The 18,629-nt window shown below is 43.4% G+C and overlaps 1 protein-coding gene across 3 annotated transcripts in view; it reads left to right on the top strand.

The window, feature by feature from the left end:
- pcif1 (phosphorylated CTD interacting factor 1) overlaps positions 1 to 18,629 on the top strand; it is a 153,970-nt gene that overhangs the window by 24,054 nt on the left and 111,287 nt on the right. For all 3 annotated transcript variants that reach the window (XM_048549792.2, XM_048549793.2, XM_048549794.2), the window contains one exon: positions 14,878 to 15,024. In XM_048549792.2, the coding sequence (XP_048405749.1) occupies positions 14,901 to 15,024 (124 nt within the window). In that variant the 5' untranslated portion in view covers positions 14,878 to 14,900. The remainder of the gene's footprint in view (positions 1 to 14,877; positions 15,025 to 18,629) is intronic.

Genomic DNA, 18,629 nt, shown 5'->3' with positions numbered 1-18,629 from the left:
CCACTCCAGGCAGCATCCTGGTAAACCTCCTCTGAACCCTCTCCAAAGCATCCACATCTTTCCTATAATAGGGCGCCCAGAACTGGACGCAGTGTTCCAAGTGCGGTCTAACCAAAGTTTTATAGAGCTGCAACAAGATCTCACGACTCTTAAACTCAATCCCCCTGTTAATGAAAGCCAAAACACCATATGCTTTCTTAACAACCCTGTCCACTTGGGTGGCCATTTTAAGGGATCTATGTATCTGCACACCAAGATCCCTCTGTTCCTCCACGCTGCCAAGAATCCTATCCTTAATCCTGTACTCAGCTTTCAAATTCGACCTTCCAAAATGCATCACCTCGCATTTATCCAGGTTGAACTCCATCTGCCACCTCTCAGCCCATCTCTGCATCCTGTCAATGTCCCGCTGCAGCCTACAACAGCCCTCTACACTGTCAACGACACCTCCGACCTTTGTGTCGTCTGCAAACTTGCTGACCCATCCTTCAATTCCCTCGTCCAAGTCATTAATAAAAATTACAAACAGTAGAGGCCCAAGGACAGAGCCCTGTGGAACCCCACTCACCACTGACTTCCAGGCAGAATATTTTCCTTCTACTACCACTCGCTGTCTTCTGTTGGCCAGCCAATTCTGTATCCAAGCAGCTAAGTTCCCCTGTATCCCATTCCTCCTGACCTTCTGAATGAGCCTACCATGGGGAACCTTATCAAATGCCTTACTGAAGTCCATATACACCACATCCACAGCTTGACCCTCATCAACCTTACTAGTCACATCCTCAAAAAACTCGATAAGGTTATTGTATGATTACTTTGCCTTGCTTGACTTCATTCCAAATTTTAAGTCTTCTACTTAACATTTCACGAAGAACTTGAATTTTAATTGAAAGACAAAACTGTCTGCTGGAAATCTGAAATTGAAGTAAGGTGCTTGAATTCAGTGTGTCTGGAAGCATTATAGGCTTATGTTTTTCAGTCCATGTTCTTTGCTGACAATCGTCAGGTCAGACTAATAAAATATTCAGAGGAAGGATAAGGACAAAAGTAAGACGTGAAAGACAGGAAAAATTGAATTGCTTACTTTGAATTTCACTGTTCAGGGCCAAATAGAATGTTGATGAGGCAAGAAAAAAACTCTATGTACCCTTAGCACATGTAGTGGCGATTGCACATAAAAATGACACAAACAAAAACATGAAAACAGACAACCATCAGCTTATGAAACTCTCAAGTTCAGTTTGTCAGTTCTGCTCTTTTCTGTTGAAGCTCAACTGCAGCTTGAGGAACAAATTTCCTTGGGTGGTTTCCAACCTTGAAGACTCCACATTTGTTCCGTAACTTCAGACTGTTATCTCGATGCCCACTTTGTTTCCTTTCAATGTGGGCTAGAGGGCCATCAGCTCAGTGAAAGAGTCACCACAGTCCAGGACTTCATGCTGATGCACACATTTAAGCTTTGACCAGTCACTGCAAAGGCACGGTGAGGAAAGGCCATTTTTTTTTAAAATGCCTTCAACTGAAGGATACGGACTCGACAAATCCCTTGGGCTATGTGTTAGCAAGAAGTGAACGTTGTAAATATTGACTGTAATTGTAAATGTAATTAGTGTATAGTATTGGAGAAACAGTTGTAGTTTTGTAGTGCTATCTTTGGTTGTATGCATAAATTTTATGAATAAAGTTTGTATTTGGAAAAACATTGAATAAATGGTTGGTTAGATTGGAACTTCAGAGCAAGAGTAGAATATGACTCGTTCCATCATTTAATAAAGTGATAACTGATCTGATTGTGGTCTCAACTCCACTTTCCTGCACAGCGCGCCCCCCCCCAAAAAAAAACCTCACTGTAACTCTTGGATCTGTTTTCTGTTAAGTCTGTGTGATGCAGTCTTAAATTTCAATGACTCAGTCTCCACTATTTTCTGGAAAGCAAAATTGTACAGTCTGCTGATGCGCAGAGACATTTGCTCATCTGTCTTACAATGCAACTACTTAAACTCTGTCCCCTAGTTCTCAAAGTACATTTTTGCTGTATGCTCCCTTTCAAATTCCCTCAAGCTTCTGTATGTTTCAGTGTGATCTCATTGATCTAACTGCAATAGGCAAGTCTTAAAGTGGTGAACCTGTCTTCATAAGATAAACCCTTCGTTTCAGGAATGAGTTGCGTTAACCTTCTCAACTAGTTTCTAGTGCCATTATATCATTTCTCAAGTCCATATTTCTGCATTGTACTCCAGATGTAGTCTCTCAAAAGCCTTGCACTATAGCACGTAGTGAGAAGTAGTAATGGCCTAGTGACATTAATGATAGACCTTTGTAACATTCTGAGAACAAGATGAGAATCCCACATGGCAGATAAAATTTCAAATCAATAAAAATCTGAAGTTAAGGGTCTAATTACAACCATGAATATGTTGTCTACTGTTTTTGGAGGGGTGGGGGGGAGGTGGTGAGAAAAGCTGTCTGGTCTCATGAATGGCTTTTAGGGAAGAAAACTGGACTATGCAATGTGGTAGACTCTTAACTGCCGTGTGGGCAGTAGAGGATGGGTAATAAATACTGACCTAACTAGTGATGCTCACAAACAAAGCTATAAGATAGAAAGTCTTGACTTGGGCAGCAAGACAAAGTTTTAACTGGTTTCCCAGCACTAGATCAAAAATTGGAGAAAATGCGCTTGGATTATGTGGACGGTTTTATAATTTTGATCCAAGTCAACTGGCATGAATCTTTTCAAGTTCTGAAAACCTAAAGTCTTTCAGTTCTAATAACTTGGACAGAAATTTTCAAACTCTGCTGACTTAGAAGCTCCCCAGATAACAGCACTTAGTGTGACTGCCTAACCATGAATGCTTGATTTTTCTGCTAGGAAATATTGTTCCCACTTCTGAACTTTGAAACTTTTATGATCTGAAATCTAACTGAATTAGTAGTTTTCTGGTGTGTTAATCCAATTTGACCTTCCCATCTATTAATTCTGGAGTCCAAGTCACTTAACAACAGTCTTGTGCTTTCTTAAAATTGCTGCATGGGGTCAGTGTTTCAAACGATTTTTGACTTAAAATGAAAACTTTAGAAATGATCCGTACATACCTGCCTCTAGCTTAAAATCTAAGTCCCCCCCCCCCCCCAACATGATTTTGCCACAACTCCTAAAAGTCATTTAGTGACCCTGATGTAGCAGTCATCGAACCAATCCTTAACACTATGCCAGTTGCAAGGAAATGTCAACAAGGCTCAATTTCATTCATTGCAGTTGGAAGTGTTGCAGCTTGAAAATCACCTGTAGTGAATTGCGCTTTGGTAACTCTAAGTTTCTAGTCATTTGCTCCATGTAGTGACAGCAGTGTTGGAAAAGAAAATATCTGTAATGAATTGGAAAATGCCAACAGGCAGAATGTGATGGTCCTGATCCAATCAAGGTTACATAGTGGAGAAAATATTAAGGGGCCTGAAATGTGACACAGCAGAGGGATATGACAACATTGCACCCAGAACTTCTCAAACAGTTTGGCCTCGGACTTGGGATTGGCTTATTAGGTTCTATACAAGAATGAACAACTTTAAACTCACTGCTGACAATGTAAATGTCATTGTATTCCAAAGTCCAGAAAAAGATTGAATGCTCATGACCAGCAATAGATTGATTTCACTATCTTCGAGTGTTTAATTCTGCAACAACTCTGGAATTAGAGTCCATCTAGTGTTAGCAAGAATTGTCTCAGCGTGTGATCAAGTTCTGACACTCAACCCCTATGTTGAAACCAGTTTCCAAAAGAACCTGAAGTCAGGCACAGTGATACCTGGCCCCACAGCTGCCTACTATACCGTATAGCACATTGTCTGCTCTCAAATCTGTCTGGAGAGCTTTTAACCTGTGCCAAGACATTATTGAGACACTTCTTTAAATCATCTGTTACAAAGTTCAAGTGCTCAAAAGATTGCATGAATGTTTGAACACAAACGTTTATCTAACCCCAGCATAGTTGGGAGTGGCTCTAGATAGAACTTTGTACTTGTGGGACATCTGGGTAAAACCCACAGCAAAGATAGCAAAAAAAAGTAGGTTTAACTGACTGGCCAATCTCTTAGTGCTGCTGTTACTACACTCTGGACCTCAGCTCTTGCTCTTTCACTCTTGAATATACCTTGATTGTCAATCAAGTGCCATACTACACTTCACTTACCCTCCGAACATTCATCTTACTTCCTGTCCACTTTTTGTTACTGCTCACTCATAGAGCAAGTTTCCTGACCAAGATCTACCAGCAGCAGCTAGGCAATGGAAAAGGCAGGAAGTCACAGACCAATTCCTTGTGATTACACTGCATCTGTCAGTGGCAGGCTTTGAACTGCCACGACAAGTGGTCTTACCAAACCAGTTCAATGTGAGCCAGAAACAAAAACAGAATTTGCTGGAAAAGCTCAGAAGGTCTGGCAGCATCTGTGAAGAAAAATCTGTTAACCTTTCAAGTCAGGTGACCTTCCTCTGAACTGATGGTAGCTAGGAAAATGTCGGTTTATGTGCAGAAGGTAGGGAGGGGCAGGGAGTAAGGGGTAAACAATAGGTGGGCATAGAGCCCGAAGAGCGAGAAGAGTACTTGGATTGACAAAGGAGTTGATAACGATGTGGCTAAAAGGGTGAATAACTTAATGGACACTGTTAGTGACTAGCAATAGGTAGTGTGTGGTGGAAGACTGTGATGACAAGGTCTGGTGTTTGGGGTAAGGGGCTAGGACATGGGAGAATTTATGCTCTAAAATTATTGAACTGTATTGAATCTGGAGAGCTGCAAGTTCCCCAAGCGGAAAATGAGATTGTTCCAACTTGCGCTGAGCTTTGCTGGAACACTACAGTAAGCCTGAGACAGATGTTGGCTAGGGGACAAGTTGGTGTGTTAAAGTGGCAGGCAACTGGAAGCTTGGGTCTGTTTTTGTTTTGCAAGCATAACATAGATGCGCTACGAAGCGGTCCCTCAGTCTATAATTAGTTTCCCCAGTGTAGAGGAGGCTTCATTTTGAGCAGCGAATGCAGTAGACTAGTTTGTGGGAAGTGCACTGCCTCACCTGGAAGGGATGTTTGGGCCCTTGGATACTGGGGAGGGAGGGGTACTGTGGGACTACAGGGCGGTGTTTCAAGTAAAGTAAGTGTGTTCTGGAAGGAATGGTCCCTGCAGAAGACAGACAAAGAAGGGAGGGTGGCATCTCGCTGGAGATGGTGGAAATGGCGTCTGATGATCCTCAGGATGTGGATTTTGTTGGGATGGTAGGTAAGGACAAAAAGAACCCAATCGTGGTCGTGGGAGGGAAGAAAGGAGCTGAGGGCAGAAGTGCAGGAGATGGGTCTGACCCTCCTGAGGGCCCTGTTGACATTGGTGCTGGGAAATCGTGCAACTACTTCTGCTTTTGTTCCTGAATTACAGTATATGCAATTCTTTTGGTTTTTATTCAGGGTGTGCCAGAGCCTCTGCAGCTAACATCCATTGCTGGGATACCAGCACAGACTTTTATGGAGAACGGTTTTTGCAAAGAGTGTCAAATACACACAAATGACAGAGTAGTCACATTAAACTCAGCAAATGAGTCCATCAGTTGGCTCTGGAAATATGTAATCTCTTTTAATAAATGTGTTCGGTTTCCAGTTGACTGGGATGTTTCTTAAATCTGCAATATAAACGTCTGTACTCTCTCAGCATCCACTCTTAGAATCTAGGATGCAAGCCATTAAGCCCTGAAGATTTATTAAATGTAATAATTTTCCCAGCACCTCTTCCCTGGTGTTGGTGGTTGTTTTAAGTTCATCCCTTTCTTTCATGTGAGATAATAGGAACTGCAGATGCTGGAGAATCTGAGATAACAAGGTGTAGAGCTGGATGAACACAGCAGGCCAAGCAGCATCATAGGAGCAGGAAGGCTGACGTTTTGGGCCTAGACCCTTTCTTATGATCTCTTGACTTTGTGTTTTTGGCAAGCTTTCTAAGTCTGCTACAGTGAAGGCAAGCACATTGTCTCGTGGTTTTCCATTATCAATCCTCTGAGGGCCCACCACAGCTTTGGTTACTTTTTCCTATTAGCTGGCTTTCTCTCATGCTCCCCTTCTCCCTTTTGTTTTGTTTTATTATTCCTTTGTTAGTCTTTAAAATCTGTCCAATCTTCTGACGTGTCAAATCACTGCAAAATTGTAGCATTCCTTTCAACTTGCTGTTTAGCCTTTGATCATACATTATTCTGAACAGCTTTCTTTGTCAGTTTTTTTTGCTGAGGAGTGTTGGTAATATTTCATTAAAGATCTGCAACTGCATCAGTATTGTCCTATCTTTTAACCTCATTTCCCATTTCACTTTTTAGCTAGTTCTACTTTCATACCATTTATGGTTGCGTTTTATTTGGGTTGGAAGGTTGTCTTACAACTAAGCTTCTCCACTGTACACTGTGAAGTTTTACCATGGTATGATTGCACTCACCTAGATGCTCCATAAACTTGAGGATTTTGAATACTCTTGTCTCATTGATTATCACCAGGTATAGAAGAGCCTGTTCATGGTTGGCTATAGAACACTGTCTTAAATTGTTCAGGATGTACTCAATTTTTATGCACCTTGGCCATTCTGGCTTGCTCGGTTTAGTTTGAGTCCGTATAACTCAAAACTCTTCAATGCACCACCCTCCTCCCTGGCCAGCATCTATCTCTGGCTTGCTACAGTGTTCCAGTGAAGCCCAACGCAAGCTGGAGCAACAACACGTCATTTTCAGCTTGGGGTCCCAACAGTCCTCTGGACTCAATATTGAGTTCATCAATTTTAGGGCCTATACTCTCCCATGACACACACAGAGCATCCCCTGTTGTTAGTCACCAGCAGTCCCCATTTAACACCTATTCATCCTCTCAGCCTGATTGTTAGCAACTCCTTTGTCTGTCCAACTGTCTTTCTCACTCTTCGGGGCTCTATCTTATCGTTTACTCCCTACCCCACTGACCTCCCTATTTTCTACATATAAACTGACGTTTTCCCAACCACTATCAGTTCTGACGAAGGGTCACTGGACCCGAAATGTTAACTGTTTTCTCCTTCACAGATGCTGCCAAACCTGAGCTTTTCCAGCAACTTTGTTTTTGTAACTAAAAACTGCCCTTCCAGTCTCTCCCTCTTTATCTTGTGAGCCCTTGTGTTCAGTGTTTCAGGAAAAATGTAGAGTCAGCACACTTTAACTTTCAAAGTAAAGTAAATTTAAAATTAATTTCACTCACCAGTATAGGAATTTAACAATGTAAAGTAATTCTACTTGCAGGATATGTTTTAATCAATTTTATTCTGTTGAGAAATATCTTACAGAAACTAATTGCAGATTCTGGATGTGAGTTTGCTCGCTGAGCTGGAAGGTTAGTTTTCAGACGTTTCGTCACTATTCTAGGTAACATCATCAGTGAGCCTCCGACGAAGCGCTGGTGTTATGTCCCGCTTTCTATTTATCTGGTTAGGTTTCCTTGGGTTGGTGATGTCACTTCCTGCGTTGGTGATGTCATTTCCTGTTCTTTTTCTCAGGGGATGGTAGATTGATTCGGAATCAATGTGTTTGTTGATGGAGTTCCAGTTGGAATGCCATGCTTCTAGGAATTCTCGTGCATGTCTCTGTTTGGCTTGTCCTAGGATGGAAGTGGTGTCCTTCGTCATCTGTACAGACACCACTTTCTTCTCAAAACTCGCTAATTGCAGATTATTTGTAATAGGAAAATCTGATTTGTTTAACTCAATTTCATTTTATAACTGCAGCTTTTAGGAGTGTAACTGCAATGTTAAGTGAGGATTTGTGGTATATCCTTCTTTGGGGCAGCAAGTTGGCTTAATGGTTGGCACCGCTGTCTCACCATGCCAGGGACCTGGGTTCGATTCTGTACTTGGGTGACTGTCCATATGGAATTTGCACACTGACTCCGTATCTGTGTGGGTTTCTTATAATTCAAAGATGTGCAGGTTGGGTGCATTGGCCATGGGAAATTCAGGATTGCAGGGATGGGGTGGGATGCTCTTTGGAGGTTGGTGTGGATTCGATGGGCCGAATGGCTTGCTTCCACGCTAAGGATTCTGTGATTCTTCAGGTGTAATGCCCAGAGTTGCTCCTAGTGCTCCATGAGAAATATAGACCGAACTTTGATTAGCTACATAGCTACCTTCTGCGCTTTTGTTCTCGTGTTCCTGATATAAAGTCAGTATTCCATTAACTTCGTTGAAACATCTTTTGACTTTTTATATAATGTGCATGGATCATCATGGTTTTGGATTGCTACTGTTTCCTGCTTTCCACCATTTACAAAGTGCCATTGTCTATCCTTTTTCAGTCCAAACAGGGTGACCTCACACTTGGCTGCTCAGTAAACGTGACTTTTCAGTTGCCTAGTACCTGTTGACTAAACATGTCCTTGCTGTGCTGTCCATCATTTTCCTTACTGGAAAACACCACACTTCACAGTTTATCATGCTTTTGAATTAGCTCCTATTAGTTCAGCAAATAAGTTTTTTGCATTAGATATTGGAGAGAATTTACTTTCTTAAAAGTACCTGTGTTTAGTTTTTTTGTGGGGATTTGTTATATGGTTGAATTGGTCACTCTTTTCTTTCTTGCTTAAGCTGAGCATGCAGATTTGATCTGTTGAGCATTAATAAGTGTTTGTTTGACTTGATTCCAAGTGAACACTGGCCTAGCCTTTCCGTTTGCCATCATGTTATTTTCATTTCGGTCTGAGTGAGTGCATTCCAAATATCACCTGAGGAAATTTGAGATTGCTCTGCTCTTCAAGTCCATTTTAGCTAAAAGATGTAAAACATCCCTGTTAGACTTGAGTGCTTGGGAGAGGAACTAGATTACTTTTGGGCATATGCCTATGCAAATGCTCACAGCATTTTACAAAGGTGATATGATCCTTTTTTAAAGTCAGTTTAGCAGGTGACATGGAGGCTATTTTGCAATGCTGAGTTGTGTGTTAAAAGCCCAACACCATCGCAATAAGATTTCCTTTCTTGAACAAGTTCATCCAAAAGATGCATCTCTATGGCGAGTGGAAGTTTTTTGCCCAAGCAAAAGGGAGCTTAAAATGTCAAGGCTGGAGTGTTCTGATGTGTCCTTTTATTGGGCAGATTGTAGACTCCTCAGCTAACTATTCCACTGTTCGTTACTGTTCGCTGCCATTTTCTCATAATGTGAATACTTTGTTGTGAATAAAATGCTGTGCACATCTTTCCAAGCTCTGCTCATGTAGAAATAATTAGCCATCAAGTGCTCATAAGTTTTTCTCAAGAGCTTCCTTTGAAATTTTCTCAAGGCTAATTTATTGGCTATTGTTTTCACTCATTAACTCATTCATTAGGTAATGCTGTCTCATAGTAATGATGATGCATTCTGTATTTCTGTTGACCTATGGGCTATTAGGGAGTCTCGTGAAAAGAGCATTAAAAGAATTTGGCAAGATCCCACAGCTGGAGACCCTGGTAAACTTAACGCCACAACACTGTTTGATACATGTCAATAGTCATATGTCTTTTTTAAAAATCAAAATAACTGCCATGCAGCTCTGCGTGTGAAAAGCTGGCACCCTACATGCAAGATAATAAAGTGTGGAGCTGGATCAACACAGCAGGCCAAACAGCATCAGAGGAGCACAAAAGCTGACGTTTCGGGCCTAGACCCTTCATCGGAGAGGGAACTGCAATAAATAGGGAGAGAGGGGGAGGTGGACTGAAGATGGAGAGAAAAGAAGATAGGTAGAGACGAGAGTATAGGTGAGGAGGTAGGGAGGGAAGATGGACAGGTCAAGGAGGCAGGATGAGGTGGTAGGTAGGAATTGGAGGTGCGGCTTGAGGTGGGAGGAAGGGATGGGTGAGAGGAAGAACAGGTTAGGGAAGCAGAGACAGGTTGGACTGGTTTTGGGATGCAGTGGGGGGCGGGGACGAGCTGGGCTGGTTTTGGGATGCAGTGAGGGAAGGGGAGATTTTGAAGCTGGTGAAGTCCACATTGATACCATTGGGCTGCAGGGTTCCCAAGCGGAATATCAGTTGCTGTTTCTGCAACCTTTGGGTGGCATCATTGTGGCACTGCAGGAGGCCCATGATGGACATGTCGTCTGAGGAATGGGAGGGGGAGTTGAAATGGTTCGCCACTGGGAGGTGCAGTTGATTGTTGCGAACCAAGCGGAGGTGTTCTGCAAAGCGGACCCCAAGCCTCCGCTTGGTTTCTCCAATGTAGGGGAGGCCACACCGGGTGCAATGGATACAATATACCACATTGGCAGATGTGCAGGTGAACATCTGCTTGATATGGAAGGTCGTTTTGGGGCCTGGGATAGGGGTGAGGGAGGAGGTGTGGGGACAAGTGTAGCACTTCCTGCAGCTGCAGGGGAAGGTGCCGGGTGTGGTGGGGTTGGAGGGGAGTGTGGAGCGGACAAGGGAGTTGCGGAGAGAGTGGTCTCTCCGGAAGGCAGACAAGGGTGGGGATGGCAAAATAGCTTGGGTGGTGGGGTCGGATTGTAGATGGTGGAAGTGTCTGAGGATGATACGTTGTATCCGGAGGTTGGTGGGGTGGTATGTGAGAATGAGGGGGATCCTCTGGGGGCGGTTGTGGCGGGGGCGGGGTGTGAGGGACGTGTTGCGGGAAATGCGGGAGACGCAATCAAGGGCGTTCTCGACCACTGCGGGTGGCGGGGGGGAGGGGGGGTGGAGGGAGAAGGGGAGGGAGGGAGTTCCGGTCCTTGAAGAACGTGGACATCTGGGATGTGCGGGAGTGGAATGCCTCCTCCTGGGAGGTGGAGGAATTGGGAACAGGGGATGTAATTTTTGCAGGGGGGGGTGGGAGGAGGTGTATTCTAGGTAGCTGTGGGAGTCAGTGGGCTTGAAATGGACATCAGTTTCTCGCTGGTTACCTGAGATGGAGACTGAGGTGTCCAGGAAGGTGAGGGATGTGTTGGAGATGGCCCAGGTGAACTTGAGGTTGGGGTGGAAGATGTTGGTAAAGTGGACGAACTGTTCGAGCTCTTCTGGGGAGCAAGAGGCGGTGCCGATACAGTCCTCAATGTAACGGAGGAAGATGTGGGGTTTGGGGCTTGTGTAGGTGCGGAAGAGGGACTGTTCCACGTAACCTACAAAGAGGCAGGCATAGCTTGGGCCCATGTTGGTACCCATGGCCACCCCCTTTGTCTGTAGGAAGTGGGAGGAGTTGAAAGAGAAGCTGTTGAGGGTGAGGACGAGTTCGGCTAGGCGGATGAGGGGGATTGGTCGGGCCTGTGGGACAGGAAGAAGTGGAGGGCCTTGAGGCCATCTGCATGAGGAATACAGGTGTATAGGGACTGGTCGTTCATGGTGAAAATGAGGTGTTGGGGGCCAGGGAATTGGAAGTCCTGGAGGGCGTGGGTGGTGTCACGGACTTAGGTCGGGGAGTTCCTGGACCAAAGGGGAGAAAATGGCGTCCAGATACGTGGAGATGAGTTCGGTGGGGCAGGATCAAGCTGAGACAATGGGTTGACCAGGGCAGGCAGGTTTGTGGAATTAGGTTAAAGAGATAGAAACGGGCCATGTGGGGTTGGGGAACAATGAGGGTGGAGGCTGTGGGTGGGAGGTCCCCTGAGGTGATGAGGTCATGGATGGTGTTGGAGATGATGGTTTGGTGCTTGGGGGTGGGGTCATGATCAAGGGGGCGGTAGGAGGAGGTGTCGGCGAGTTGGCGTTTGGCCTCGGCGATGTAGAGGTCAGTGCACTGTACTACAACTGTGTCACCCTTGTCTGTGGGTTTGGTGAAGTTGGGGTGGGAACGGAGGGCTGCCTGTTCTGCGGGGGAGAGGTTGGAGTGGGTGAGAGGGGTGGAGAGGTTGAGGCGGTTGATGTCTCGATGGCAGTTGGAGATGAAGAGGTCAAGGGAGGGTAGGAGGCCTGGGGGTGGTGTCCAGGAAGAGGACTTGTGTTGGAGGCGGGTGAAGGGGTCAGTGGAGGGAGGGTTAGGCTCCCGGTTAAAGAAGCGTGGAGGCGAAGGCGGCGGAAAAACTGCTCGATGTCCAAACGTGACTGGTATTCGTTGATGTGTGGGTGGAAGGGGGACAAAGCTGAGCCCCTTGCTTAGGACTGACCGTTCGTCCTCGGTCAGTGGGAGGTCACCCTACCTGCACCTTGGATGGATTGATAAAGTCACAGTTAATGCATGCTATTACGTGAGCACAAATCTGGATCACTTTGACCAGCTAGGTACAAACTTATTTGGTGCATTTTCTGACTGCATTCTCTAGTTTAAAGTTAATAATTGTTTCTTATGTAGGAAACAGCACCTTTTTTTGCTCTCTAAGTATAGTGGCTTCTGAGGTAGCAAAATTTCTCATGCAGAGCTGTGCATCCATTTGTAAAGAATCAATTTCTTCAGTGATTCAAAGTTTTCTTAGATCCAGTTAGTTAAATATTCCTTTATTGAACAGGTTTAAAACCATTTGGTCTTGGTAGTATCCTACTCACCCCCCACGCCCCCCCCACCCCCAACACCACTCCTAACAACTCCTGCACCTTCTTGCAGCCTTCCCACACCTTCATTCCACTTTCCTATGCAAGACTCCTTTTCTGCCCTGCATCTCTGCAGGCTCCTTCCTCACTTTTCTCTTGCTCCACCCAACTTGCAAATTTTTGTTTGCTCCTTCTCCACTACATCCCTTGCCTGATGCCTCTATCTGTACTAGCCGAGGGAAGTCTTGAATCTATCATTGCAACTTCAGCAAAATGTTATCCCTGTCTGTCTCGCGGGCCACCTGTCTGGGCTCTCCATCGCCCCCTGCCCAAACACTGTGATTAGAGGAGCAGCTCCTCACGATTGCTTGTAAACTCCTACATTCATAGACATGTATAATATCGAGCTACCAAAGCTGGCATAGGGAATCAACCTGGTGTTTTTTTTTTAAACTTAAAAACCATTAGTGAACCAGCTGGAGTTTTCCGACAATTGGCAGTGCCTTCATCGTCATGTTTAGACACCAGCTTCCAGATGTTTATTGAATTCAAATTCTACCATCTGCTGGATTTGAACCTGGGTCTCCAGATGAACAGTTATAATGTTTCAGTGATGTCAGATTTCATGTCCTGCTTTCTACTGTTTTACTTTTCTTGGGATCTGCAGCTTCACAAATGTATCAGACAAAATTGGAAGCACCTGGTGAGATTTACTCTATTTTAAAACACTTCTTTATAAATCCAAACTGTTCTTGCTGATTTATGATTACAGTTGATCATCTTTTTGTCACGAAGAGGCTTCCTTTTTAAGCTCTGCTTCTTTAGCTGTTATGTTATTAGCTGTTCTTACTGGACGAATCTCGCTTGATAAATTGTAATTTTTTAAAAAATTGGTTTTCAATTTCAAGGTGATCTCCCACTGAAACATAAGCAAACAACGCTGCAGACTTTGCATGGTTTTCCTTCGCAGTGGTGTATTTATAGAGTCTAGTTCTACATGTTTGTTGATTGATTGATATATATGCCACTGCAAAGGAAAACTGGAAATAAGGTAATCAAATCCACTGGACCTCGTAGTTTAAATAGCAGCTGGGAAAACACAACTGTGTTTCATTGGAGGCTGCACTGATGATGTTACCCAGCAGGGTAACGAAACATCTGTGAACGAATGAACCAGCTTGGCGAGCAAGCAACCACAGCATCACTATATCTATCAGTCTCTTCTCTGGAGCACTGTTCTGTACAGCCATTCTATTGCAAGGATTTTGCTCAAAGTCAAAAGTGAAGCCAAAAGCCATCCTCTCTCAACTGTAGGCATTTCTGTTGAGCTTTCAAAAAAAACACACTAACAAACTCTTGATGCCCCATCATTCACAATACTGGGTCACAAACAATTTTAAAACTAACAAAAAGCTTGTTTGATTTCACAAAAACAATTCGCTCTACAGCCAGACCTCAAATACAGTTTTTGAAATAAATTATTGTAAATTGTTATTAAGTCGTAAATTATTAACTCCAGATACAGAAAAACCCACTGGTTACTAACTTAAAAACTGGAAACCTAAACTCATGCCACATAACATTTAAAGTTATCCATGTAAATCCCATAGTTTACATCGCATTGGAAAGGTATTGTTTGATCTGTTGTCACTGCAGTCTCTACAAAATTGTTCTAAGATTTCATATTTTTTATTATGGAAAGCACCACTGAATGTGAGGAATCTTGACGTGAATCCAGAGTTAACCGACAGGAATACTCAATGAATACATCTACTTCCTAATGTTTACATTCTAACCAATGATTTGCAATTTGCCCCAACAACCTGGTGTTGCTACTACCAATCTATATAATCTTAAAGCAATTAAATTGATCTACTTACGATTCCTGTTATCAGTTTTTCCTTCTCCCTGGCTTACGTTATCCAACCCTTTGTCTGCCTAACTGCCTTTTACTCTCTCTGGACTCTATGTCCACCTGTTTGCTCACTCCATCTTTCCACCACCACCCTTTCTTCAGAATATAAGCCACTTTTTCCTGGCTACTAATAGTTCTGAAGAAGTGCCACTAGACCCAAAACATTAACTCTTTTCTTTCCATAAATGCTGCTTGACAGTTGAGTTTCTCCAGAACTTTGTTTTTGTTTCAGCAATTGATCAGTCAGTTGTCACACTAGAGAGTAGGATTCAAGACCTTTAACTTCAAAGTGCATGTCACTTGCATATTTATTTTAGTGACAATTTCCATTTTTAAATTGCATTGCATTTGTTTGATCATCTGGAGTATATTTGGAGTTTAGAGTTGCAAGTTGATTGAACTGCTTTGTGCTGATTAAGTCCAATTCACATAGAATGCCACTTAGATGTTTGGATACTGTAGAATGACTCTTGGCTTTTATACATTTAGGTTTCAAGACCGATGCAAAAGAAATGGCGAGTGAAAACCACAGTAGTCTGCAAGCAGACCCCACAGTTATTGTCGAGGCGGGCACAGCCAACAAGGGACAGCCTTCATCACCGAAGTCTGTTAAACCAGTGGCGCAAGATTTACCAGGTAAGATTAGTTCTCAACTCTTTACTTCTGATGTAGCTTTAATCTCTCCATATCTTAACTAATTAGTACAACATCACTCACATTAATTTTAAGTGATTGTAGAACTCTCTTGTGAATACATATTTGAGTGCAGTGTAAGACCATAAGACATAAGAGTGGAAGTAAGGCCATTCGGCCCAATGAAGTCCACTCTGCCATTTAAATCATGGCTGATGGGCATTTCAACCCCACTTCCCTGCACTCAAGACCATAAGAGACAGGAGTGGAAATAAATGATGGTGATCGAAAAATTGTTAACCTGAGGTGTGGTCCTGATGCCGACTAACCTGTTGGGATCTTTATTTTTTTAAGTGCCCTTGTTATTTGGACTATAGCTAGTCAGTTTTAGAGTAATTTGCTACAGAAACTCTAGTTTGTGTATTTGGATTTGAGAGTACAAGAATGAAAGGGTTTGGTATTGCTGACGTTTGCCTATTTAATACAATTTGACATGGTCCCAACTCAAAGGACAGCAGTTTTCTGGTTTTAATTGACAGAATTTGTAGGAAGGACTAAGTGACTTGAGAGCTTTATTCTTACAAAAAAATTGTTCCTGTTTTGAGAGCAGTGTTGTGTTTGGGTGACCTTAATTGGTAAGAGGGGTGTTTAGCCCACGTGTTTAGGGCCGCATAGGTATGACCCTAGAGATTAGACTTTTAAACTGCCTGCACCCTGTCTCAACGTAACGATTGCCCTGGCAATACTTTAGCAGAGGTGCTCCACTGGTGTCCTTGCCAATAGTTATTACTTAACCAAAATCAAATACATCTTTCTCATTCATGCTGTTACCTGTGGAACCATACAATGTAAACTCCTTTTTGAATTAACTATACATCAACAGCAGTACATAATTAATTGTGAAGTGTTTTGGGATATGAAAAGATGCTACAGAAATATAAGTTGGTTTTTTTTTGTTGACTTTGAAGTACCACGTGGATTTCAACTACTATCGTTGAAAACAAATTTGTTAAAGTTTGTTTGAAAGTTCTGACCTGTGCTCAGAAAATAGTGTTTGTTTATTTTTGATTAAATAGGGTTGGCGTTTGGTGAATTACAGGCTGTCAGGACATAATCATTAAGCTGAAAGTGCTGGTGGCTCCCTTGTGCAGGTTTAAGTGGGATCTCTCACTTGCTATATATCTATTGAGTGTGGGTTGTTGCTAAGCAGCCAATTGTCCACATCCAGGTCCCACGAACTAAAGTGAAATAAATGACTGGAGTGTTTGTTCAAGTGGTTAAGGCGAAATGTTGGTCTTGACACTGGGAGAACCAGCTTTGAGGCCACAATCTTCATTGTTATCGTCTCCCTGTAAAAACACACTTATTGGAGAATGCATATCAGGCACCATTTCAATGATTGTGGAAGGCTTTACTTGAAGCACTGGCATTATTTCCTTATGACTTTTCTCACATGGTGCCTCTGCAGCTATCCAGCTGAGCAGTAGGCCTTATGCAGTCAATGCTTAGTAGATGAATAAATTGATGCAAAACTTATCGTGTAAATAGAAGTAGGCCCTTCAGCCCCTCCACCTGTTTTGCCATTCTAGATCATAGTTGATCATTAACCTAATTTTTCTGTGCTAGTCCCATTTCCCTTGATGCCCTTAGTAAGTAGAAATCTATTTCTATCTTGAACATCTATCGTTGTGGTTTACATTAATGCTTTGGACAAATGTGGGTGATATGATCAAGTACTGAAGACTTGTGCTCTGCAATTTGCAGTGCCCCTAGCCAAACTGGGCTAATATAGTTACAATACTGGCATTTATCTGATAATGTGGAAAATTGCTCAGGTGTGTCCTGTACAGAAGAAATGGGACAAATCCAGCTTGGCCAATCCCCACCCCATCAGTTTACTCTTGATCATCAGCAAAGTGATGAGAGGAACCCATCATCAATGGTGCTGTGCTGTTTCAGATCGTATCTGGCATAAAAGGAGGTTGTAATTATGTGAGGCCTGTCCTTTCAGCTCTGCAGGAATTCCTTGGGGTAGTGCCTTTGGCCCAACCGCCTTCGGCTGCTTCAACCATACCCTTCCCTTATTCATAAGGTTAGAATTGGGGATTTCACTGTACAATATTCAGCACCACTCTCAAATCATCAGATGCTGAAATTAATGAGTGTGGTACTTCATTGTACATCACAAAGAGTGAATTGGTAGTGCCACTCCTGAACTATCTGATTCCTAAAGCTCAGTCGTCTCAGTTCCTGGTCATCTCTGCTGGAGTTTCTCGGGGTAAAGTCCCAGGCCCAACCATCTTCAGTTGCTTCGTCAATGACCTTCCCTCCATCATGATAATTGCCAATGTTCAACACCATTCATGACTCTTCAGATACTGAAGAAGCCCATGTTAAAATGTAACAAAATCTGAATAATGTCCAGGCTTGGGCTGACAAGTGGCAAGTAGTAATTGCACCACTCAATTGCCAGCAGTGACTGTCTCTTATTGGAGATGACCTAACCACTGCTCCTTGACGTGCAATGGTGTTATCATCATTGAACTCCCACTATCAATATCCTTAAGGTTACCATTGACCAGAAACTCAGCATACAAATGCAGTGGCGGTAAGGGCAGGTCAGAGGCTATGAATACTGCAGTGAGTTAATCATCAGCTGATTACCCAGATCCTGCCCTCCATCTGACACACAAGTCTGGAATGTGATGGAATACTCCCCACTTGTCTGGATTGATGCAGCTCCAATAATACTCAGAGCTCAACAAAACTGGCCACACCATTGGCACCACATCCACTCCTTCCATCACCAACGCTCAGTAGCAGCAGTGTGTATTATCAACAAGATGCACTGCAGAAAATCATGAGGTTCCTTCGACAGAACTTTCCAAATTCATGACCGCTTCCACTTAAAAAGAAACACTGGAAACATAGAAACACCGTCCCCTCCCAAATTACTTAGCATCCTGATTTGGAAATATATCATCGTTGCTTAAGTGCCACTGGGTCAAAATCCTGGAACTCCATCCCTCAGGGCATTGTGGGTCAACGTACAGCATGTGGCCTGCAGCTTCACAAGGGCAACTGGGCAGGACAGTAAATGCTGGCCAGCCAGTGATGCCCATGTCCCATGAGTGAATTTGGAAAAAAAAATTACGCTCGCCTTCAGGAGGTGAGAGAACCACAATGAGGGAAAAACCTATTTGACGTCTACTTACCTCAGCTGCATCTGTCCATAAGAATATCGTTAGGAGTGATCACTTACGGTCGAGAAGGCTGAGACCCATCTTCTTGTTGAAGATTCCCTTCACCGTCTTGTGTGGTACGAATACCATGCTGAATGGTACAGAATTCGAACAGCTCTATGAAGCCAAAATTAAGCATTCATGAGGCTGTCTTTCAGCAGCAGTAGAATTGTATTCACACGTGATGCATAACTCCATTGACTGGCAATCCTCCCACTCCCATTACCAACAAGCTGGGGGCCAGTCTTGGTTCAGTGAGTGCAAGAGGACATGCAGCAGCACTAAGCAAACCTTAAAACTTAGGTGTCAGAATAGTATAGCTACAGTACTGCTTGCCTGTCAAACAGTTGGGCTGCATGCAATATC

The sequence above is a fragment of the Stegostoma tigrinum genome, chromosome 19, assembly GCF_030684315.1.
Source record: "Stegostoma tigrinum isolate sSteTig4 chromosome 19, sSteTig4.hap1, whole genome shotgun sequence".
Classification (NCBI taxonomy): domain Eukaryota; kingdom Metazoa; phylum Chordata; class Chondrichthyes; order Orectolobiformes; family Stegostomatidae; genus Stegostoma; species Stegostoma tigrinum.
This window is presented reverse-complemented; position numbering and strand designations above follow the sequence as displayed.